Source organism: Teleopsis dalmanni, chromosome 1, assembly GCF_002237135.1.
Source record: "Teleopsis dalmanni isolate 2A chromosome 1, ASM223713v2, whole genome shotgun sequence".
In the NCBI taxonomy this organism is placed as follows: Eukaryota; Metazoa; Arthropoda; class Insecta; order Diptera; family Diopsidae; genus Teleopsis; species Teleopsis dalmanni.
Genome location: NC_051846.1, coordinates 65,038,580 through 65,064,670, shown reverse-complemented (window position 1 = coordinate 65,064,670; position 26,091 = coordinate 65,038,580). Strand labels below are relative to the sequence as shown.

At 26.4% G+C, this 26,091-nt stretch overlaps 1 protein-coding gene across 1 annotated transcript in view; it reads left to right on the top strand.

Moving 5' to 3' along the window:
- The window catches only part of LOC119669834 (zinc transporter ZIP6), a 36,098-nt gene that overhangs the window by 7,676 nt on the left and 2,331 nt on the right, over window positions 1-26,091 (top strand). Inside the window, exons 2-3 of the mRNA XM_038079864.1 lie at window positions 16,419-16,761; window positions 25,344-25,652. Coding sequence (XP_037935792.1) covers window positions 16,419-16,761; window positions 25,344-25,652 — 652 coding nt within the window. The remainder of the gene's footprint in view (window positions 1-16,418; window positions 16,762-25,343; window positions 25,653-26,091) is intronic.

The window sequence follows — 26,091 nt, the reverse complement described above, 5'->3', positions numbered from 1 at the left end:
CACAGGTATTTGTTCATATGAGTTAGCAAAAAACTGAAAGTTTAAAACAAAATATCATATATATGCAAATATATATATATATATATATATATATATATATGTTAATTATTGAAATTTATATTTTTCTGAATTTCAAAACTGAAAAATGTCAAGAACTTCTCCAAATAAATTTAAATCATAATAATATATCATTTTTCTGTGAAAAACCTACTTTAGCTAATCTTGACGAATTCTTTAAATCTTGTTCATATGTATATATTGTATGTTTGAGTACAAGTATATCTTCAATATATTACAGTTAATAATAAAAACTTTTATAAAGCAACAATGTATATTTATTTACACAATAGTAATGTTTACATCATCTTAAGACAACGAGAAAACGAGAAAAACTTATTACATACTCGTACCCATATCCCATAATCCGTAGACTTTATTTATTGTAATGCACAATAATAAAAGATACACAAGAAATCAGAGACAGAAAGCCTAGAAGTACGCAAATATGACAATAACTTGTCGTTTTGTGTATAAAAATAAAAGTGATAATAATGATAACGATTCCAACCTAAAATATAATAAAACTGCTGTATAAAAATATCTGAGAAAAACTACTTAAGACTACAGCCACTTACTAACCAAATACACAGGCGTTCGGCGTTCAGTAGATGAATATACGTAAGTTGATGGGTACGATTTAGTTCATTCACTACGCTTCGCGCAAAGATTGTCTGGAAGTTTATAGAAACCAACCATAAATTTAATAAAACTCATCACTAAGAGACATTACGTATATGTGTAGCTAGTTAAATATTAAATTTCAAGAAAAAAAAAATAAAAACAATTTAAAAAAAAATCTCAATAAAAGCTTATGTGACCGGTTATATATCTGCATACCTACGTTACTGTTTTTTTGTTTTTTTTTTTTTTGCACTGTTTATTAAAGAAAAATTAATCTTAAAATTGTCATATGTGTCATTTAAAACTCGTTAATATTATTTGCAAATGTTGATATAATATTTTTAATAAACAAATTTCACACCTTTTTTTTATAAAGAATAGAAAAAAAATTAAATAAGTAGAAAGATACTAATTACATAGCAAAGAAAATCTATATGAAATCATATAAATTGCAGGAACCAAACAAACTTTATTAAGTTGAAAAAATATTTATTTTAACAACTTCTGTGCAAATATGTAACAAACAATCTATTATATACTGTTTTGTATCTTATTTACTAATTGTGAAAAATCTTTCTCATTATATATTTACTTAATTTTGCATAAAAAAAGTTCAGTTGAGGAAAACAGTAAATCGACGCTACTTGACAACAGTTTTTTATTGGCAAATTTTTATCTTAATGATTTATTAGCAAATAAAAGCAGAGCCACAGTATAATTATGTTTAAGCTTTCACATTAAATTTTTATAAAAACTTAAAAACGTTTTTAAAACTAGGGAAACTATTTAATTCCTATAAACGCAAAACTTTACAACAACCATAAGTATTATTATAAATTTTGTTTAAGCGAAAGATTAAACGTTTTAATTAAAACTGTTTTATATTAAAATTTATAAAACTAAAATTTTAGTTAATTTATTAAAAAAGAATTATATATTTTATTAAATCAATAAAAAACCTTTAGTAAAAATAACAAATAAATAAATAAAATAGATAAATAAAAAGTAACAAAACTCAAGAAAAACGTGGGAAAATAAAAGTCAAGTATGGCTTTGTATCAGTTGGTTAACGTGCGCTGACTCTGAGCTTCAAATTTGGCAGGACATGAGTTCGATTCCTCGTACTTGCAGTTTCAAAAAATTATTTACGATTAATTAAATACAAGAATTATCTTCAATACCACTGAAAAAGAGTATTCAGCAATACTCAAAATAACTGTATGCTCAGCCAAAAATTCAATTAATTAAAATAATATGAAATGATTGTTTGTTCTTGTAGTTTTAATACTGTTCGAAAAACCTCTTTTTTTATATAAACTATAACAAACAAAATATAACAAACAAATTCTACTCAAATTCTAACAATTAATATACGAACTATAAACTAATTAAATAGAAATTCGAATATTTCCTGATGATGAGTACTTGGCAATACTTGAAACAACATTGTATGGTCAACCAAATTTCAATAAATTTATTAAAAAATGTTTGTTGTTTCTTCATTACTGTTATTACTTCAATACTGACCCCTTCTATAATAAAATGTTTCAGTAAATTTATTTAAAAAAAATGCGTTATATATTTATTTATATAAACTATTATAAAAAACTTTAGTAAATTTGATTTGAAAAAACTGCGTGATATATTTTTTTTTATAAACTATCATAAATTACTTTAGAAAATTTATTTAACAAAAATACGTGATATATTTTTTTAAATAAACAACAATAAAAAACTAATCTTAATAAATACTACTTTAACATGCGGAAAAAAATAATAAATTAAACTAATTACTGCGTATACTTATACAAAATCTTAGTATAACTCTAAGATTTTGAGTTAAATAAACGCAGATTATAAGAAAAAGATTTTTATTAAAACAAATAAATGAAAACGATCGAAAGCATCATGTTTTTTGGAATTGGTTTTCTAATCTGGGTACCAGATTATATATTCTATCAAAAAGTACTTAATTCAGCACTAAAAATTAGACCTAAAACAGCATTTAAGTTTTCTTAGTCGTTTTTTTCATCCATCATAAAAAAACTCTTAAAAGAATTAAAGAATCTTCAAAAAACAACATTTAACTCAGAAGATATATAATAAAATTCCAATAAAAATAATAATAATAGATTATATAGCATATTCTAAATATTAGATACTGATTTCTACTTATATATAACTATTTAATGTATTTTAAAAAAATATTTAAGAATAGCATAGTAGAAGAGGTTTCCATCCTTTTTTAACTATTCTAGTTGTCATTGTTAAGAGATGTGCAAAAGCAATTCCATTACCAATTTTATTACAATTACAGGGTAATTGGAATTAGGAATTGAGTAAGAATAGAATAGAAATATATGGTAGAATATAAATTTGTTATTGTTCAAAAGTTCCTATTGTAATTCTTCTATCAATTAGTTTTACAAATTACTTGGGTTTTTCAAATCTAATTTTGCTTGTAATCTAGTTCTTCAATTCCCAATTATAATTCCTTGTACTTAGGTAGTGGATTTTTTCAATTCCAATTCCAAATACCTTAGCATTATAAATTGACGGTAATCTTATTACAAAAGTAATCAGTACTGCACAGCTCTGTTTTTGTTAGGTAACAAATAAATATAGGTTTGGTTTTATGATTTAAATCGATGTATGAGTTCATCATTATTTTATTGGTTAACTACTGTAAGGATGCCCGTTGGTGTCAACATACGTATCAAGATAATGGACCGATAAACGCTGCATTGCAAAGACTTTCGCCGGTATCAATTGTAGTTTGGATATAACATTCTAGTTGTTGAGAAGCAAGAGTTAACTAAATCTCTGCTTTCCTTTGGACCGCAGCACTCGGTTCAATAAATGCTACACCACATTGGGTGAAATCATAAATGCCAATAACTATTCTGTGAAACTTTAATGGTTTATCATAAGATAAGATAAGAAAGAACGTGGTACTAGCTCCCATTTTAGCAGAGCACTGCGACCATGACCCTAACTGAACAGAAGACATTCCGCCTTCCGGATGAAGACTCAAATGTCGACCATTGAGGATCTCCTAATGTCGAAAGGGGAGAGCAATATTTTATCACATTCCTCAGAGTTTAACTGGGTGCTGTCGCTTTCCTTTGTGTAATATCATCCGGATGAATAAATGCAAATGAATTTTTTTAATTTAATTTTTTAATATTAAATTCTCAATTTTAATTTTTTAATTTATAAATTTCAATTTTTCAATTTTAATTTTAATAGTTTATTGTTCTTCGTGTAATTGCTGAATAATAAGCGGATGTATGTTATTGTGTAATAAATCTGCTGGGTAAATCCATTAAAACACAAAACAATAATCTCTTCCATTAAAAAATTTAAATAGATTTACATATTTAATATATTAATACAAGTGTTAAAGTTGCTTGCACCTTTTGTAATTATTTTTAGACTTCTTTTATATTTAAAATAATTACAAAGAATAAGAGCGCATTTAAAAAATTTTACAATACTTCACATATAATTAAATATGTAATGTTAATCAGAATAAAGGTGCAAAAACAAGCTGTCATATTATTATAATAGTTACGAGTATGACGGTCCATTAAAGTATTTCTTGAGATAGAGAATAAACTTTATACCTACCTTTAGAAAACATTGTTTTATCTAAATCGCAAACCTTATGAATAAACTAACAGATAGATTTTGCACTAGAACAAAATGCACTTGAAACATTTCAACAAAAGAATAAACAATATGTAAATTGAAATAAATTTGTTTATTTTATTTATTCAATAATTTTGCAGATAGATTATGGAATTTTTATTTAATTAAAAGAATAATGTATATTACATATATTGAACCTTTTGATAACGTATGCAAAATAATTAGTTGTTTAAATTGTATAGTTCTTGAATGATTAATACACGTGTCAAAAAAAAATGCTATGAAAAGACCAATTAATAGTAGAGTAAACACTTTAATAGAAGTGCCCAAAAATAAAGCAACATACCCAGAGACCGCCTATTTGGAGATTTGCCCTCAAACCTAAACCTAACCAAAGACAATTTTTAAATTATATATATATTGTAAATAATAATAATAATTGTAAATAATAATAATAATTGTATTAATAATATTGTAAATAATAATATTGTATCGGACATAAGGCCGCCAATCCAAATTTACCTAACATAGTATAGTATAATGTATAAACATTTCTTTAATCTGTTTAGATATAAAAATGCAGAAATTATTTGATTTTTATATTATGATAGATTAAAAATTTCTCAACCGAATATAACAAGATAGTTCCACACCTTTATAAAAATCTCATTCGTTTATCTTAAGCAAAGTTTATAAATATACCCCAAAGCAATCTTAGTTAAAAAATAAATGGACTAATATTAATTAACATTTTTAAAAATATCTGCACAAATGCTATAAAAATTTATTTCTTTCTTTATTATACTCATAAATATTTTGCAATTTTTATATGATTGGAACAAATATAATATTTACAGCTTTTATAAAAAAAAAATTTTAATTTCTATATAAATTCTTAAGCTGACAATAAAAAAGTTGATCTTTAATCCTTGCTTGTATAAAAATTCTTATTGCTCATAAAAATTTTTCTTGAGATAATATCCGTATTGCAAGATAACTCCACACCTTAAAACAAACTCATTTTACACCAGACACTAAAATTAAATATATACTATAAAATAAGTAAATAAAAAATAGATAAAGTTTTTTTCAGACTAAGTGGTCAAAACTTTTTTTAATGTTATTAAAAATAAAAAATAAATTAGGAAAAGAAACCACAATTTAATTTTACAATAATTTTTATTTTATCGGTATTTCAACTTCAGTCTAAAGTCATTATCAGGAATGGGTTCATATCCATTAGCATCCTGATGATCCTAATGATGAAGTCGAAATAGCGATAAAATGAAAATTATTGCAAAATTAAATTGTGTTTTTTATTTCTTAATTTTTATTTTTGATTTTTAATAACAATAAAAAAGCACTTTATAGATAAATAAAATTATAAAAATAATTAAATAAATTTTTTAAAAAAATTAAAAATGTTTAATATATAAAAATTTCTTATAAAAAAATAAATTATTTGTTTTGATTCTTTTTGTTTTGGTGATATTTTTATTGTATTTTTATATATTTATTATCATTATTTTAAATAAATTTTACAACTCTCATAAGGTTAAATTATCTTAATTTTATTTTTAATATCAAAAATTTTATTTAATAAGTCTTGTAATTTTTAAATATATTTTTTTAATAATTTTACAACAGTTTATATATGCATTAAAAGAGTAATATATCATTTTATCTTCAAATATGAGCTGTCAATATTAATTTTAATCTTTTTATAAACAGTTAAAATTATTAAGCTTATTTTTTATGAGTGTCCATAAAAATTTTTTTTTGATTATTTAATAGAATATCGACAGAGAACTCTTCCGCTTTTACGAAAAGCCCTTTTTACTTTTAATAAATTGTAAGGGTTATTAACCCAAGTCTACCTATATTGCAATTTATTAAAAAAAAAAAATTTTTTTTATAATTGTCTATATATACAATCTGTCATTATAAGAATACTTCATTTGCCTTACAAATTTAATGATTTTGTGATTATAATAAATTACTTAGCTTAGCTTTTGCTGACAATTAAAGCTATAAAAGTTTTTTAATTGTCTAGCGCTTGTTACGTTGACTCAGTCTTTATAGATTTTGTTTTATTATAATTTTTATGTCAAGGAAATTTTTGCCAAATTCACAATGTACACACATTTTACAGAGATATATTAATTTTATTGTATTTTCAGTATTCAGTAGTGTACATAATTTTTTTTTAATTTAATTCAGTTCAAATTAAGTCCTAATTTATTTTAATATATTTGGCGTACAATCATCATTATCATTATCCATAGCTTTAGGGTCCCTGTAGGACCTAAGCTAGTTTTACGGCATTCTTCCATTCTTCTCTATCTCTATGGCTTTTAACTTCTAGTTGATGACATTCAGATCTTATCGAACACTGTCACTTCATCTCTTTCTCGGTTTTCCTTTTCTTCTCGTTGTTCTTACTTCACTCTTGAAGATTCTGGCTGCTGCTCTTTCTTCTTGTATAATAATAAACTAGCACACATTATTTTAGCAGAAAGGGTACGAACAGTAATGAAGAAACAACAACAAAAAGAAGCGTCACATTCAACAAAAAAACAATAACATTGTTGTAACAGTTTCTATAAATTGAAGTCTTATGGTATGTTTAGACTACTATATTGTACTTTATTTAATGCAACATCTTTCATACAAAAATGTATTCTAAAACGATATCAAAATATTCTTAAAAGTTTCGATAAGCCTAAGTGTAAACATAGTATTAAATTAATTTGATGTTCTATTAAATTATTATTTCCAATAAAATTTTCATGCAATAAATCATTAAATCATGTTGTAAAACATATGCTTTACTCTTAAAAAATTGTTTACATAAATCATAAAAATTAATTTTTAATTAATTTACCAAAACCTTTGGGCTTACATATAATTTATTTAATCACAAACAAATTAAAGATAAAATATTGTATCTATAAAGAAAAAGCCTTAATGAAACAACAATTTATGCAGTACCTTAAAGAAATAATATTTGAGTTTTTATAAATCAGTTAAATGTAAACAATAAATAACATATGAGCGACTAATAAATCTATAAACAAATTAGTTTCATACGAGCAAAGCATAAATAAAGTTAATTTAAATGTTAATTTCGCTAATGAACCTTCCAGATAATTTCTTACCAAAGCAGTGACTAAGCTTGTTTTGTGCGAAGTTCGAAACCCGTCTTATTTGGTAATTCACAGTATTCGGCTTTCTACTGCATTCGGTGCTTTACTTTCAAAATAAATGTATTTTTTTAATTTTTTTTTTTATTTTTTTTTTATTTTGTTTTTATTTTTGTTGCACATACGCATTTTGCAAGGAGACGTGAATTGAGTGCTAATTTCTTCATTAAACAAATATTTTTTTTTTCTGTGACTAAATTATTTGTAAAAATGTAAATAGCAACAGCCGTTTGCATGCATTTCAATAGAGAAAATTATAGCAAAGCAATAACTTTGACTTTGTATTGAGATGAGTTTTATAGGAAGTGTGAATAGTGTGAAAAGTGTAAATACCCGCTATACACGCCATATTTCAAAATCAGCTACGAAACTGTCATTCGCCTTAATTGCTGGCGAACGACAGTTTTACAACGAGTACCATAACTAGCAATCCAGAGATATATGTACTTACGAGTAGATATACCTATTAGTATGCCGCTTCGAACCTTAAAAATGTATATTTTTATGTTTGGCAGACAATTTAGGTAACGTGTCTGGCATTTTTCTCTTCAGAACTATTTCGATATATTAATAAGCTTATATAAGATAACATCTCTTTCAACTCATTTATAGCCACACACGCCAATTTTTTAGCGAACTTAGTCGTGTCTTGCATTTTGAGTGACCGACGTAGAATTCTTCTCTAAAATTTATTCATTTTTTTCTCTTAATGAATGGAAGCGTGACCACGCAAATTATTAAAGAAACTAAGAAACTTCCATAAATGCTAATTGTGAATAACTCTATTGTCTATTGATTTTAGTTGAAAATTTCCTATAGTAGTTATAAAAAAAAAAATTAACACCAAATGAGTTCACTGTATTTTTTATTAACAATAAATGCAAATATTTGTTGGAGTTTTACATAAAAATGTTGTCAAAGAAACTTAACTTTAAATATTTGCTACAAAATAGTTGTGGAATAATAATACAAATATAGTTACCAAGAAAGACAGAGTAATAACCTAATAAAATATGGAATTTAAGCTAACAGCTTAATATATATATATTACCATAATTAACTCTTCTCAGGATATGAAAAGCCAGCACTAACTCCTAAATGTTAGGAGTTAGCCTTATATGTTTGGTATACAACCCGAGAAGTGATTATCTATTTCAATTAGTATTAAATTGAGAACACTAAATACTTTAATAAATAGAATACTCTAAATCGATGAATAGTCTGTTCAGCTTTGACAATCGAAACCACCTAATGTCGGTGACCCAAATTTTCGTCTTCTTCTTGTTTGTGCATAACAACCCGTTTTCGGGTTTCGGCCTAACGGAGCATGTCTCCAGGCGCCTCTGCTACATGCGCGCCTTCTCCAGTCTTGTACATTTAGCCCGGTTAGCGATCCTTCAACTTGATAACTCCACCAGAGACACGACCAACCTCTACACCTTCCTCCTCCAACTACTGCTTCAAATATCTTTTTCGCTGAAGCATATTCATCTATTCTCATGACATGATGAAGCCAGCGAAACCGCTGTTGTTAATTCTCTGAATTATATCAATGTCTAGATAAAACTCTCACCGCTCGAAGTTCATTCCTATGCGGAATGATTAGAGATTATATGTATAGAAAATTATATAAAAAAAATTTTTTTTTTAATAAATTGCAATACAGTTATGCCTGGGTTAATAACCTTTACAGTTTATTAAAAGTAAAAGGGGTTTTTTTGTCGCCAACTCGTAGAGGACCCTGCTCTACGCAAACCTTCACAAAAATTGCAGTGGTCGACGCTAAAAGATAGCGTCTTTTATTTCGACTCCACCATTCAAGTGGAAGTGAAGCGACCGGACAATTCTATAAACTTGCCCATGCCACTAATCTTGCAGTTTTGTCAGGTCAGTAAAAACAGGTGCCCCAAATTTGTTCAATTTTGTATTAGCCAGAGACATAGCCAGAGGTGAAGAAAAAGAAGAATATATTTAAATATAATATATTTAATATTAATAAATTATTTAATAAATTATTTGATATTAAATCCAATTTAATTGTTTCCTTTCACATTCATAAAAAAGTTATGATTCATTAAATTATCTTTTAAAGCTTAATATTTGATTTTTGGTCTCTTGAGATCACAATCTAAGGTAGCAAATTATTTTTAATACTGAAGACATATTCTGCTACCATAAATTATTTTAAATTCAGTTAATATGGCATTTCATTGCGTTATCAGATATGTTAAGCTATTCCTCTGCTGCCGTATCTTCTGATGCTTACACATTTCATAATGACTTTTTTTAAAAAACTCTGCTTTTGAATGAAAGTAGATTAAATATTTACAAAAAATTATTTGAATATTAATAATAATACATCACTATGATTGATGTACTCTCACGTATAATAATACATATAATATTAATATACACATTTAAATTAATCAAAAAACATAATATAATAAGTGGTATAACTAATTACATATATAATATAGTGGCATATTTAATTACAGTAATTACATTAAATTTTATATCAAAACTTGAAACTAACATGACTAAGTTATCGTACTTTTGAACTCCCTGAAAAAGTTAAACCGCCTCCAAATGAAGTGAGGATCCCATGATGGGAAATTCCGTACTGTACGGATTTTACTGTACTGCTGGTATTGAGAATATTAGAAAAGGCAGATATTTCATTCAAACCCAAAATGTTGTTTATTATTATTATCATTATTATTATCGAAAGTTTATCTAGCAATTTGTTGAAATTTGATTTATGTTATGAGACAATCCTTAAGTTTTTAGTTTATTCGATTTAGGAATCATTATCATATCAACACATTTACATGGGGTTAAGGAATGGGTCTACAGAATTGTTTCAAGGCAACTTCTTTATTATTGAGAGCATTGATTTCAGAGTTATGGTATGATAATCTAACTTGCGTGTATATCACTTGGATCATTGTTAAGAGAATATACTCAGAACATGCTAATAAGATGTTAAGCAAACTTTTGTTAGATCTATGTTATACGTTACTATGAACTTTGATGAATGTATTAGATTTATCTTTGACAGATCTGTAGCGTATACTACACTCATCTTTTATTTAGAACTTTACAGTTTTTGAAAAATATATTTAATATAATATTCAATATCCTCAACTAATAATACTAATAGCATGGTTATATAAAATGATAATGGTTTAGGGGTTAGACTAAAACCTTTATGCACTGATCTATTGTGTACACACACTAAATGCATAAAAAGTCATAACACTTCTGAGTAGCTTTTCTTTATTAGAATATACTGTTTAGTGGGAGATCTTGTAATTGAGTAAGATCCTCAAAAAAGAGGGCTCCTAAAGTGTTGAGTGTACGCCGTGCATGAGTTCGGTAAAGATTGATTGAGTAGCGACACATATGATTGAAAGGAAGATTCAATCTTTTAGCATGGTTCCGTAGTCTGCATTGAGCTATAAGTAAACCTACCATAAGACTGATATCTCTACGGTGTATCTTAATGAGAATATTAGATTTGCTTTTAGTGAAAAGTAGCCAGATTGCATACAGATGCCTGCATACCGTAGAGCCTTCCCACCTTTTATTCGTAATTTCAGCACAGAAAGAACTGACTAGAAATGGACACTAGAAAAAAATTACAAGTAATTTTGTTACTTATCTTAATTAGTGATCTTCATTACACTGTTTTTTATCATTTAAAATAAAAAAGCAATTTTTAAAGATATATTTTTAACCTATTAAAAATAAAACGTGAGTAATTCATTCAAGACGATAATCACGTTTTAAAAATATTCAATTAAAAATTTGAAATATGTTTTGTACGAGACATTAGTATTCATTAGTATTCAAAATAACTTCTTAAATAAAGTATTGCAATTTTTTACTTTAATTTTAATTTTAAAATTTTCTAATTTATATATCATTCTCGTTAAATATAGAATTAAATTCTAAAAATGGTTATAGAAACGTGGCCAACATGTGCAAAACGTTTTCGGTGGATCGCATACTGAAAAGAATAGAAATAATTTTTATTAAAAATAAAAATTTAATTATAAATGTTTGAAAAACAAATATTTTAAATATTAAATAATATTATTAATTATTATTTATTATTAATACTTAAACAGTGACCGTGCAAAGTTAGACCAAAATAGAAAAATAAGATCGCAAATTACGAAATATCTAAACTCAGACCATTTAATAGCTTTGACGTTAGATATTATTTGTTATTGTTAAATGCTTAATATATTTTAATATATTTAATTAGTTAGAAAAATTTATTTGTTGCCACACAAAATGTGTCAAAAAAATATTTACTAATAATCATTGTTTTCAGTCGAGATTCTCAATTATAATTTCAAACAAAAATAAGCGATTCCACCTGGAAACTGAGTTACTTTCCATTGATATTTTTATTGCAAAACACAATGTAAATGTTTTGAAGTCTGAGTGCAGTTGTTTTTATTTACAATTTTTATTTTGTCACATCAGTTTCCGGACATTTAATAACACATATTTTTAAACACATATTTTTATTTAACTAAATTACATGGAAATTATACTTAATTATATGCCAGAGAAATTTAATTTTCTGTTATATTTTAGTAATTGTTTGAGACTTCTGTCATATTCTGCTTAAATAAAATTTATTTATTTATATTTATTTATTCAATTTATTTGTTTTTAGAAATAACAATTTAAGTAATAATTGCAAAAAAATTTTTTAAATATTTACCAAATATTTAGCAATATAATTCATATAGAGTTGTGCTCCTCAACGCTTTTCGTGGTGTGCTTTATTTAATAGAGTTTTTAGCTCTTAAGTCTCCAAAGCCCTTTATTACCTAATAGCAAAATAACAGTTAATATCTCAACAAAATCTGTATTTTTATTTTTTTTTCAATTAGGAAGAAAGTCACAAAGCTAAACCAAACCTTTGATTTTAGTACAGATACAGTGAAGAACTAATGTTGTAACTAATCATAGCTAAAATCAAAATTTTTCGAAAATAACCTCAAGTATATATAATCTGCATCTATAGTAATATTACTTTATATATGTTTTATTTATTAAACAGATTTTAATAAAACTAACTTGGTTAATTTTTTCCATATATAATTAAATCACCCTCATGTGGCCCGTACTCCCATGCTGGAAACCACTATTCTAGAGTAATAGTATTTATTATTATATATAAAAGTAATAATAATTGAAATTCTTGTTTTTTAAGAAAAATGTCATAAGTTTTTAATAAATAAACTTAAATATTTATATAAAACTATTACTAAACATATTAAGTAAACTAAATAACAATATTATATATATTATATATAAAACTAATTTTAACCGAAATCATTGTTATTTATGAGAAGCTATAAGTTCTTAATAAATATATATCATATCATATATATCATTTATTTAAGATGAGTCCAAAAATAGCTCAAGAAAATTATAGAGACAACAACTTTAAAGAATTTGATACAACTATCAACACTTGAAAATATACCTATATTATATGACTCATTTTGATGATCTCATAACTGCCCTCCTTATAAAGACAAAATTGTGATAAACTCTATCATCCCAGTTGACATGTATGAATCTGATATGCACCAAACAATGCAACTTGTTAGATTAATTATTATGATCCTCTTAAAGGAAACGTAGATTACAGCTTTTATTAAAAAATTGTGTACTATATAGGTAATATAATTTCAAAAGTGCAGTTATAACATATTTTAATGCATTAAGCAAGCATTAAACTGATTACTATATACAAATCATTGAAATTTTTGAATTGTAAAAGGAGTTAACTCAAAAATTTATGAAAAATATATTTGAGTATGTATTTTCACTGTACTATGATGGCAAATAAGTATATTTTTTTAAATTTAATAAAGTTGTCATTAATATATCCATATTTTAGTGCTAACAAATCAGAAAATTGAAACCGATAATATTTTTATAAATTAAGAAATAAATATGTAGAGGAACAGATAAATATATATATAAATTATATATATAAATTATATATATAAATTATATATATAAATTATTAATTCATAAAAGTAGTATCCATGTCAGCAGTTGCAATCAGCATCAGAACGAGTTTAAACTTCATATATAATTTCGGCAACTTCAAAGATACTTCAATATTTTTTTTTACAAAGCTTACTAAATGTTTAAATTAAGTTAATTTTACATCATCTCTCGAAATATAATATACCAACTAATAAATTAAAATAAATTTTATTTGATTTTCGTAAATTATTACTTCTTAAGTAAATGTTATACTATGCTATCATACTTACAATGCTTTGATCTATTCTTCATACTTTGCTCTTTAGATCAAGGTGAACTTTATGCAATGAATCAATAAATAATATGGTATATTAATGCTAATCGAATGTTAAAATTATAAAAGTTGAAAAAAATTTGTATTTGAGATATATTCTATGCAATTTACACGTAAGTTTAAGTACGTATACCTGTAACCCATAATGTCAATTAGCAACGAGTAGCAATTATTGCGTTTTCCATACCCTTCACACATAGCTAATATATGAAATATTTAGTGTGACAATATGTCTATATCGCTGTAATAAAGACAATGATAATAATTTAAAGTACAGGTACTTATATAAACTTCATCAGCGTAACAAGTTGACCCCACCTAATGTGTTAACCTGTTAAACCCTCGTCATTAAAATAAAAATCTTGGATTAAGTAAAATTTGGGATTATATGAATAATTAATTATATATAATAAATAATAATAAATTCTTATTAATAAAGGCGAACAAAATAATTTAATAGACATTGTTCAACCTATAGGTATGAGTGACAATGAAATTGATTGTATTAGAAATTTTATATTACCAATGAAATACTCATCTTTCAATGTTTATAAATATCATTGTCATGTGATCAAAGAAATATCCATCTCACATGAAGTGAGACAAATATGCATTTTGTTATCCCTGTTATTCAATATAAACTTCAGCAGATCTTTTAAAAATTCGATCACCAACATCGATTGTGTCAAACTAAATTGGGTGTTCTAAAAAGAAAAAATGTTGAACAGAAATAACGCATAATGCTCTGCTTAAGTATAAAAAAATATTAAATAGTCACGATCTTACTTTTAAAACCAAAATCAGTACTGTAGAGCTCTATGTGCGGTCTTTACTAATCTATGACATACAAACTAAGAACTTGAAAATAACAGATGTCACTGAGACATTATTGTTAAAATTGTAGACCTTACGAAGAAATTCAAGATACTATAGACAAACTATATGACAAACAATGCAGTTTAACGAGGAATGAACTGCTATTAAGAACTGTTGACATTAGTAAATAAAATGGACGACATTGTATATAGATCATATTATGCAAAATCGTAAAAACTTAAGGCAGCATTTGCTTATTCAAGGAAATATCGCAAGAAACCGAGGAATAAACCTGAAATAAATTTTATAGCTATAAGACAACCGATAATGGACAAACACACAAAATATTGGGAAATTTACAGGTATGACTAGAAACTGAGAGCAAAATATGGATGTGGTTGACAGGAAGAGAGCTTGTAAAGAAAAGAATAGAATAAGTTATATGAACAAGTTAACAAATAAAGAAGAATAAGAATAATTAATAATTATTTAATAAATAATAATAATTAATTAATAATTATAAATTATTATGATAATTAATAATTAAAATAATTAATTAAAGTTTATTATAAAATATTATTATAATATTATAATTAATAATAATATAATAATAATTAAATATAAAACAGAGTACGTTCTTATATATAAATAAAGTAAAGTAATATAAATGAAGTAAGTTCTTATATCTAATTCAATATTAATATAATCGTATGTAATTATGTTATTATTGTTTATATAAACATGTATTATGTTCCACAACCAATCAACCTTCAAAATAAAATGCATAAAATCATAGGATACACTTTTTTATATATTATCCTTAAATAAATTATTTTTGTAGAGGTTAAGTTTGATCTGTAAGACCTAAAATTTTAAAAACTTCTTTTATTGAAATTATTTATTTTTTTCACCTGGTACCCCAAAATCATATTCATGTGATGGATGTCACGTTTATTATGTGATGATAAGTCAAACATGAAAATCCATTGACGTCAATATAAATTAAAACGCAATATGTGTAATTAATATTAATTATTAAACAGGATTCTTTTAATAAATGTTTTAAATTTAGTACAAGAAAAATAACATTGTAGTAATTTTTTTTTATTTCCTATTAAACAAAAATAGATCAAGGAAGGTTTTCAGAACAACTTTATAAAGAGGTTTCAAAGAACAATTTTATATTAAAATAAAAAAAATGTTTATTATTTTGAACTTAAATAAATCTAAAAATAATTTTCCTTTTTGTTAATTAACTTATAACGATATAGCAATAAGAAAAATACTTAATATATACGATATATATTATAAATAATAAAATAAACAAAACGTGAGAGAGCATATAATCAATATATAATGTTATTTTGCATATTAAATATTTATTTTTTAAATAATTAAATTGATAAGAAGTTGTTTTTAAAAATGTTTTATATAAAAAAAAAATAAATTTAAAAAAGCAAAGGAAATTAATGTAAAAATACATTAGCAGCACTCCGATCTATTATTATCTATCTATGTATAAATCTATCTGATATAGATTGAAAAAATAGGGGGTCACAAATAATTTTTATAATATTTGGTATTAATTAATTTTACAATTTTTTAATTATACATATAAATTGTTTTTAATATAATTATTTTTATTTAAATTATTATTTTAAAAAATAATTTCCTTTAAATACATTAAGCATATTTCTTTTTAATTACAGGGCCTTGAGCATTTAATGTATAATTTAGGCTTGGGACAACTTGAATTTGATCCTACACATACAATAGACGAGCATCACTCTCCAAGTTTTCAACAAAAACCAGAAAATGATCTTGAACTGAAGAATTATATCGAACAAAACATGAAACTTCTACCCAATGATGTAGATGACATACAATTGACAGAATCCACAAGTAAAAGTAAAACCTCTTCAATGTCTGCAGATACTGACAACTCGAACAAAGAAGATACAGATGTTAAAGAACGTATTGCCCGCGAAAAGGGCATATTACTTGAATTTAAAGAAATGCATGATCCAAAACATCGACACCCACGTGAAAATGGTGAGTAATATTACACAAAATTGAATAAATAACAATGTAAATTGCTATCTTATCAGATCCTTGTTTACTAGAAATATTGTTTCCCTTACTGTGTCTTTATCTAAATGCTTAATTAGATATAATAAAATTTAATAGAAGGTATTAGCATATACTTTTTAATGAGGAAATAATTTAATATCAGAGCTTAAGTAGCGAATCGTGCGTGAGATGTGCAAATTTTTTGCACACTTAACTATAAAATTTATATCCCACATAAAACATATAATATATATGATTTTAATAATAAAAAGTGTTAATTATCAACAATGACAAGTAAAATTGAACCTATCAGTATGAACTACTGATTTAATTAAGTTTTGTTTTCTTTTTCCGAATTTATTGAACAAATATACGCAATTTTAATAGGAAAAAACAGTAGCGAAAGATAAAAAATTAAGTCAATAATGATTTTCAAAATTTAGGATATTAATTAATTAAAGAAAATTAACGCTTTGATGGATCACGGTGACCAAGCAAAATAAACTTCATACTAATAACTCAAAAAATGTACTGCGTGCTGTTTTAATATAACTTTGGTATCCACTAAGCAGAATTTTGCATGGAAGTGAAACGCTTAAGTATGCTGTTGATCTGTTTCACTTGGTGGAAATCAAACTAGAATCCACTCAGCTCACATCTAAGCAGGATTGCTCAGGAATGAAACACTTAAGTAAGGTATTGATGTGTGAAAACTTCGCTTGGTGGAAATTAAACCAGAACCCACTCAGCGAACATCCAAGCAGGATTGCTCGGGAGCGAAACATTTAAGTGTGTTGTGGATGTGTAAAAAATTTGCTTGCTGGAAATAAAACTAGAATCCACTCAGCTAACATCTAAGCAGGATTGCTCAGGAATGAAACACTTAAGTAAGGTATTGATGTGTGAAAACTTCGCTTGGTGGAAATTAAACCAGAACCCACTCAGCGAACATCCAAGCAGGATTGCGCGGGAGTGAAATACGGAAGTATGCTGTTCATGTGTGAAAAATGGAAATTAAACTAGAACCCAATCAGCAAACTTTCCAGCAGGAGTGCTCGGGAGTAAAACAATTGAGTGTGTTGTGGATGTGTGAAAACTTCACTTGGTGGAAATTAAACTAGAGTCCACTCAGCGAACATCCAAGCAAAATTCCTCGGGAGCGAAGAACTTAAGTATGCTGTTGGTGTGTGAAAAGTTCGCTTGGTGGAAATAAAGTTAGAATCCACTCAGGGAACATTCATGCAAGATATACAATCTTTTAACAACCGCAAATTGTAAATACAACATCATTCGCAGTTCCACAAAATTCAATCTGCTCAACTATTGCTACTGCCTCTGTGATATATATCTCTTTATTTAGGTATATTCAATAAACAAATGTGGCTTTCATCAGCGCGAAGCAGTTTGCTATAAATATTTTGATTTGTTACTCAAAGAACAGTTTTACATTTTCATAGTTTTTTTTTCTTCAAACAAGTGTTATTGATACTTGCACTATATGTACTATTAATATATTTATATATTTACCAACCAACTTGGTTTGTTTTGTTGATCTAAGAAAAACACTTGTGCTACATGATATAGTATATTTTTATTGTAAAGTAATTCATCAGTAATCAACAGAGTTGAAAGACCATTTGACTTTGATTATGTGATCGAAGATTTACTTAGCTTATCATGGTATACCTATATTGTTTATAAAAATAAATTACATACCATACATATTTGTCGTGACAAATATAAAATGAATATATGATATATTACATGAATACCCCCTGTTTACTTGCCCCAATTTTGTGTGCCTTATGAAAGATCATATAATGCAAAACAAACTTTTTCTGAGATATAAATATAATATGGAAAATTTGTTGTCTTTATTCACTCCCTATGATGTTTGAAAAGACTGGAATTAATGTCTGAATCACTTTTATTCAAGAATGATTACGATTGCTTAGGTGATTTAATCTTATATGTTCCATTAATGTTCAATTCAAATAGAAATTAAGTCATTTAGGTGACTTTATAAAGGAATATTTTGATTTCTATCATATATCTTTCTAACCATTATATGGTTGTAATATGACATAATTAGTTATTTAATATATTGAAAAGCGATAAACGAATTGTGGACAATATCAAAAAGATACTATAAAAGATACAAAATAATTAACTACAAGGTGAGATGAAAAGTTTCAACGATATGTTGCATCTTATCTTTTAAATTACCTTTGAGATCTATCTTCAATCTTATTATTGACGTCCTATATAGCCGAATTACTGTCAGGAAGACGAAGAAAGAGACTTACTTTTGTCTTGCCTCTTTCAGTAGGATCTTAGTTAAATGCTAGAAAATTTAATATTCTTTTTAATAATTCTTGTTGAAACTGTAAGGAAACGAAGAATATACTTTAGAACTGCTTGAAATGGTATAAAGTGGCTATAAGCCCTTCGAGTCTTATAATAAGGGCTAATAGTCCAAAGTGAATATGTAAAAATGTAGTGACAACCTCATCGTAGCAAGCTGTTGATCAAAAGTTTTAGTTATTTTTGATCAATTGTTAATGTTGATCAATTGTTATCTTAAAAGTTTAAGTTATTATTGATTAATTGTTATCAAAAAAGTTTTAGTTTTAGTTATTCTATTTAGGTCAGGTCATACCGGCGATTCAAAGGGACCCCATGGGCAAATAGGTCTATGCCCATTGTGCTTCCAAATACGGAAAAACTGAGGGCTTGAAATCACCTGGAGCCTTTGGCGAAACTTAAAATTCTATTTTGTGGGAGGTTTTGTAGTAGATCAAGATCCTCAAAGAAGTGGCCCCTAATGTAATGAGTCCCTGGTTGCATGAGCTAAGCAAAAGCAAATCAGATGAGAGACATTTTCAACGTTCTCCCCACAACTACGACGGATTTATGCTTTCAATCTGCTTCCAGTTAATTAAATTATATATGTATATGTTAATATATATGTATATATATAACATTAATATATTTTTTTACATAGTAATTATTAGTCAAGCTTAAGTAAAAGCTCTGACTTCAATATACTTGTGTATACGACTTATACATAAGTTGACATAACAGTTTTTGTAAAAAGTTCCCATACTCATTAAAAAATCTTACTGCTTGTCTATTCTATTGTTATTATTAAGATAAGTAAAAATACTACAAAGAAACTCTACAATTACATCTCAAGAACCTTGGCAATCTTAGTTTGCTATTGTTCAACTTCCTATTGGACAGTAATAGAATAATGGAACTGACCGCGCCTTTGTGCGGTACTTAATTACTATTTATATTTAAATTTACGATTTTTAAAAAAAATTTAAATTATAATTAAATTGTTCGAAGACTAAATCAACTTTAAGGTTAATAATTGACATTGCTAAAATTTTTTATATAAATCACCACTTTATGTGGTTTGTGATGGGTATTTTCAACTTTCGTTTTCTTTAGATAAATTATCTTCATACTAATGTATATTAGTTTGTATCTCAGTGCCTTTGTTTATGGAGACATAGCAACTGCAACTGAAGACACAACTGAAATGACAGTTTATGTCTACTTCCGGCAGAGCATTCAAATATGGCGTATTTGCGTACATTTTTATTACTGAAATAATGACGGACCCATTGACAGACTGACAGACTCGACATGTTGGGAATTGATCAAAAGCGTGCGCCAATGTATGCCTGCAATTCTATAAAATGAGATACACAAAACTGAAAGAAAAATATTTGAAAAAAAACTTAAACAATAAAAAATCTAACAAATAAATAATTTTAAACTGACAGAAATTTTTTTTTTTAAACCAAATTACAATATAATAATAATGATGTTAATTAACATTATAATTAGTTGCAATTTGCTTGAGGTCTGTTGGAAATTATAATTGACACAGTTTTACTTTAGTTTTGAACAATCAATGTCAATATCAGAATTTTAATTGTTCCATCATTCTGAGATCGACATATCAAATATTAAGTTTATTGTGGGAAATTTTTAAATGGCAAGCTTTCTGAGCAATATCAGCTATTATTAATCAACTCAGGTGAATTTAAAGGCATTTTTTCGATTCTATAATTAAGCTGTAGTTACGTTTAAGAATTTCTAATAAATTTGCGTTTAATTTAAAATTCTCTCTAAGTAATTAAAGTGTTTAATTTCAACCAGTAATTATTATTTTCATGTTCGAAATAAATAATAAATACTTACAATTGAGGAAACACCCGAACAATTTGTATATTGAATACAACAGATAACATTAAATAATTCGTTTCATTTTTATTATTATGTTGAAGTTATTTGAGCCAGTGCACTTGAGCACTTTTACTCTCTACTAACTGCGAAGTATCTTCAAAACCCCTCTCTACAACTGTCAAAAATTATTGAATTCAAAACAATAATATAGATTTTTGTCACTTTCCAGGGAAAGAACTTAAGATTTAAATTTGTCGATTTGATTTTTCTAGAATATTTACAATAAGAAATTTTTGTATTCCAATGGGTTATTCGATCTAAGTGGGTTTTTTGGTATCACTATCCACACCTAATCAACTTTAAGTACTAAAAAATCTAATTTGTTGGGAAAAAATGAAAAATTTCAACTTAAAAAAATTATAAGACGTATTTTATATCTTCTGAAATTATATATATCTATATCTATTTATATAAAATCAATATATAAAATATAGACTTTTATAAAATCTACATAAATTTATTATTTCTTTTCACCGAAGTAGAGTACTATTTCAAAATGAGGAATTGTATCAAATAAAGTAGAAGAACTTAGCAATATTTTTAGAAGATATTAAATATCCATTCCAATTCTATATGATCCATTAATTAGTCAGGCATACCGATAGAATAGCTAAGCAAAAATTAAGCTTTTAAAGCATATAATAATGCAACTAATTATAAAATAAGAATTACCTATTATGTATGTATAATATTTATATCATATATATACATAATATAATATATAATTATGTGTATATATATATAATATAATATATAATTATGTGTGTATATACATAATATAATATATAATTATGTGTATATATAATATTTCATAAGATCTCCTTCAGTGGACTAGAAACGTGTTAATAAACTTATGAACGATACATTAAAGCGAAAAACCGATACATTCGGAACTGATAATATACATCAACTGTACGGCATTGTTTGTTTTTTACTTTTTAGCTAGGGGCTAGAGTGTGGTGCAAATGTGAGGTTATTTTGCTTTAAGCCCGTAAAACATAATCCAATTGTGTTACCACCTTTTTTATATGGACATAATAACTCTTCCAAGAAAACCTTATTTCTGGGTTCTATTTCTGGATTTTCTGGAACATATAAAATATATATTTAGCTTATGGTAATAGTAATTTCGATGCATATAAAGGGAAGAATGGGGTACTGGGTAAATTGAGCTGTAGAAGACACTTGTTTTATTAATAGTTCTCATTAATGTATAATGTGAATATTATATACATATATAGTTAAATCAAATTCTAAAAAAGTATCGTCTTGTAGTATTATTTTCAATATAATTTTTTACTATATTTATATCTTGGAAAATTATTGCAAGAAAATTTGCAGTGCTATAGGAACTACCCTCGTCAATCTTATTAAATTCTTAATTATAAAATTCTTATCTTTATATCTATGTATTAAAGATTTTGTTATTAAACATATTATAATTTTTAAACATTATTAACATTTTCGCATAGTTAATATCTGTGAATCTTTCACTAATGCCAATCGCCTGATGAAAAATTCTAATGATATAATTAATTCATTATATTCACAAGTTTCACACATTAAGAATACATAACTTAATTTAATATTAGAAATGTATATAATTATTAAATTCTTCAAAATATCAAATGTTATATTAAAATTTAATTTATTGTTATTATTTCAAATAACTTAGATTTTTAACATTATTTAACTTATATTTTCCAACAGCTTAGGTGCTTTGACCTTTTCAACTTAAATTAATTTAAATATAAATTATAATACAGTGAAATCTTTATCAAACTGAAAACCTTATAATCATATATATATTTTAATCTTGCAAAGTTGCATGTCCTCAGTATTGAATTTATATATAAATATAATCTTTAAAAGATCTCTTTATTATTCATATGTATCTATTATCTGTCTTTATCATCTATCTTCATGATCTATTATCTATCTTTATTAACTAATATCTTTTATATCTATATCACCCATCTTTATTAGACACTCACAGAATGATAATATCTAATATTTAAAAGATAAAAGACATAGTTAGCCGTATGGCTGATAAGCCAAATGCTTGATTTCTCTTGCTGTTAGCTTTTGTAATATTTTCAATTGAGAGAGATTTCAAAGATGTGGAATATAGCCACGCTAACAGGATGAGGATGTCAAATGCATTAGAGAATTATCAATTTTAAAAAAGCTGTGACTAGTCGATGACTGTTAAGTCGCAGACTGAATCTTTTCTTCTCTTACTGTTAGCTTTTATAATATGTTCGAATGAGGTTTGAAAAGATGTGAAAATAGGAGAACTACTATCTTAAATGATCTGGTGTGTTTAGCCCATAGCTACTAAGCCACAGACGTTTGACTCCTTTTGCAGACAACTTTTATAATATTTTCGATTTAAATTTTGCAGTTGCGGAATATTACGATAGTATTTTAAATAAAAAATGTTTGAATGCTCAGTTTAGCTGTTAACTGATTTGGCGAATGATATTGAGGACTTTTGTGATTACATACTGTTTTAATAATTCCCATGATAGCACTGTACTTGGGTACTGCAACTAGTGCACGCAAAGTCTGGGTTATAGGTATGTGTATATATCGTGGGACATTGGAACAGCGTCCCCACTGAAGTGTAAAATTAACGAAAGCTCACCACAATCGACTTGGGTTCTTTTTCGTCCTTCGATTCTCAGATATCATTATTGAGTTAAAGCCCAAGTGGATTTCATTCGAATAACTACATAGCTTGTTACTGTAAGTTATTTATTTAGCTTAAGGTTAGTTGTCAAGTCAAGCAGTTTTATCGCTTCATTGACCATCGGTTTTGGCAGCTTAAGTTTAGCTTTTCTACAAGTGTTTATTCTTCTCCACCTGGTAAGATAAAATGAAGATATCCACTTATCGACATAGGCCGCAGGGTTTGGGTTAAAATTGCACAAAATGTCTAGCCTAAGAAGAAGTTCTGATAAGTCTCTAAGAAATGCTTAGTGGTTCCATCATAGGATAAAACCTTCAAAAAATTTATTAATTACCCTGATAGTGCTTCTGTATTGGAACTATGGCATGGAGGGTTTGATAGCACGGTGTTTCTGTATTGGAACTATGGCACTCAGAATTTGGGTTAAAATTGAACAAAACAAAAAGAAGAAGATGTTCTAACAAAGCTCTAAGAAATACTTGAGGATATTTATTGGACGCAGCTTAGTTCTAATTACCAATTCTCCTATCACAAATCTTACTGTACAGGTATAGCAGAAACGGGCGTACTTAAAAGTATAATGTTATCAAATTCTATTGCTAACAAACTAATAGTTTTCAGTTCTTATTTTCTATTTTGTTAATAAATAATAGTGATAATATTTTAGTTGAACCGTAAATATCGCCAGACTTCATTTTATTTCGTCAATTCTTTGATCAGTTCCAACTGTTATAGTCTATTCTGTTAATAATTATTAAAAACTGCTTTACTTCGGCTTTAAATATCGCCTAACATTTCAACTTTATTGTAAGTTAATATCGTTTATAAGTTAAAATCGTAAAATTATTCTCTTACTTTACCAATCCATTTTTCATAGCTTTCCGGTATTTTAAACTCACGTGTTGGGATTATATGTCGTAAAAAAACGTAATTTCAATTTATTTTTATATTTATTGAAATATATTATAAGTCATATAAAGATAAATAAATAAACGTACTGGAGACGTGTATTGAATGCAAACACAAATAAAATGTCTAAGGGACTGACAGATACTCTATGTCACTCACATCTTCTGGAACTATAACAGTTAGAGTCAAGAAGTGATACAATTTGACTACTAAAAATATATTTAATGAATATTAAATATAATCAATTAGATATATATTGCAATTGGAGCTTTTTAATTTTATGACCATAGTTTGTGAAGTAATTCCATTTAAATGAAAACAAAAGCAAACAGAAATTCCTGCACGTTTTCCACAGATACTGGCGTTGACGGGACACGTGACAAACCGATATTGTTTACATATAAAAATCGTTGAATATAATTTTGTTATAATTACATTAATGTAAAAATAAAATACATTTTGTGGTTTTATTTTCAATTTTTTGTTTAAAAAAATTTATAAAATACTTGACAGATAACCAAACAGAAAGCATTGCCTCAAACTAATAACAGAAACAAGACACGTATTGTATACTTTCCTCTTAACTCGAAATCAGTATTGCATATTTGAAATTTTATTTTTAAATTTTTTTAAAATATTTTTTTTTTCCATATTATTATTCGTATTTCTCAATAAATTTATATTTGATTTTATTTTGCAACAGATGCCACCTTTGATGGGCCAGTATTGTCATCAAATGTATGCCTTTCACCGAAATCGCTGTTACGTTTGGTCATTGACCACGAAGATATACACAAACGTAAACTTTACAAAACCGTTACCTCGTCATCGTTCGCACAGGATAAACACAGTTTGGAAGATGAATACAATGAGTTCATCAATATGGTGAAACTGACTCCATTGGCATTTATGAAATTATGTCCAGCTTTATTGGCTCAAATCGATCAACACGTATGCGTACGACCGGCGCCATTAACACACATTGAAGACTCGTCAGACATGATTTGGAATGGTAAGTACTAGTATTAGTTTATATTTATAGTTTTTACCTTCAACACAAACTCATTAAAACAAACAAAAAAAAAACGTTTTAATTAAGCTTTCATAATAACATTTATAAAAAGTATTAAAACGAATTGAATTTTATTCAAAACATAGTTTAACCCAAAAAGAAATAATGAAGTACTCGCCAAAAGAAAACTAGATTATTCGAGTAATCTGAGTGGTAGACGTTTCTGCTATGTAATCTGAAGGTACACGGTACTTCTATATAAACCGAGCGATACTTATTTCAATCTAGAAATGAACCGAATGGTAGACACCTCTACTATATAATCCGTACGCTACTACTATATAATCCGAACGTTACTTATTTCACTCCAGACATGAACCTGAATTCATACAAAAAGTACTATTAACAACGAAAAACTGCTAAATGCGATACGTATTAA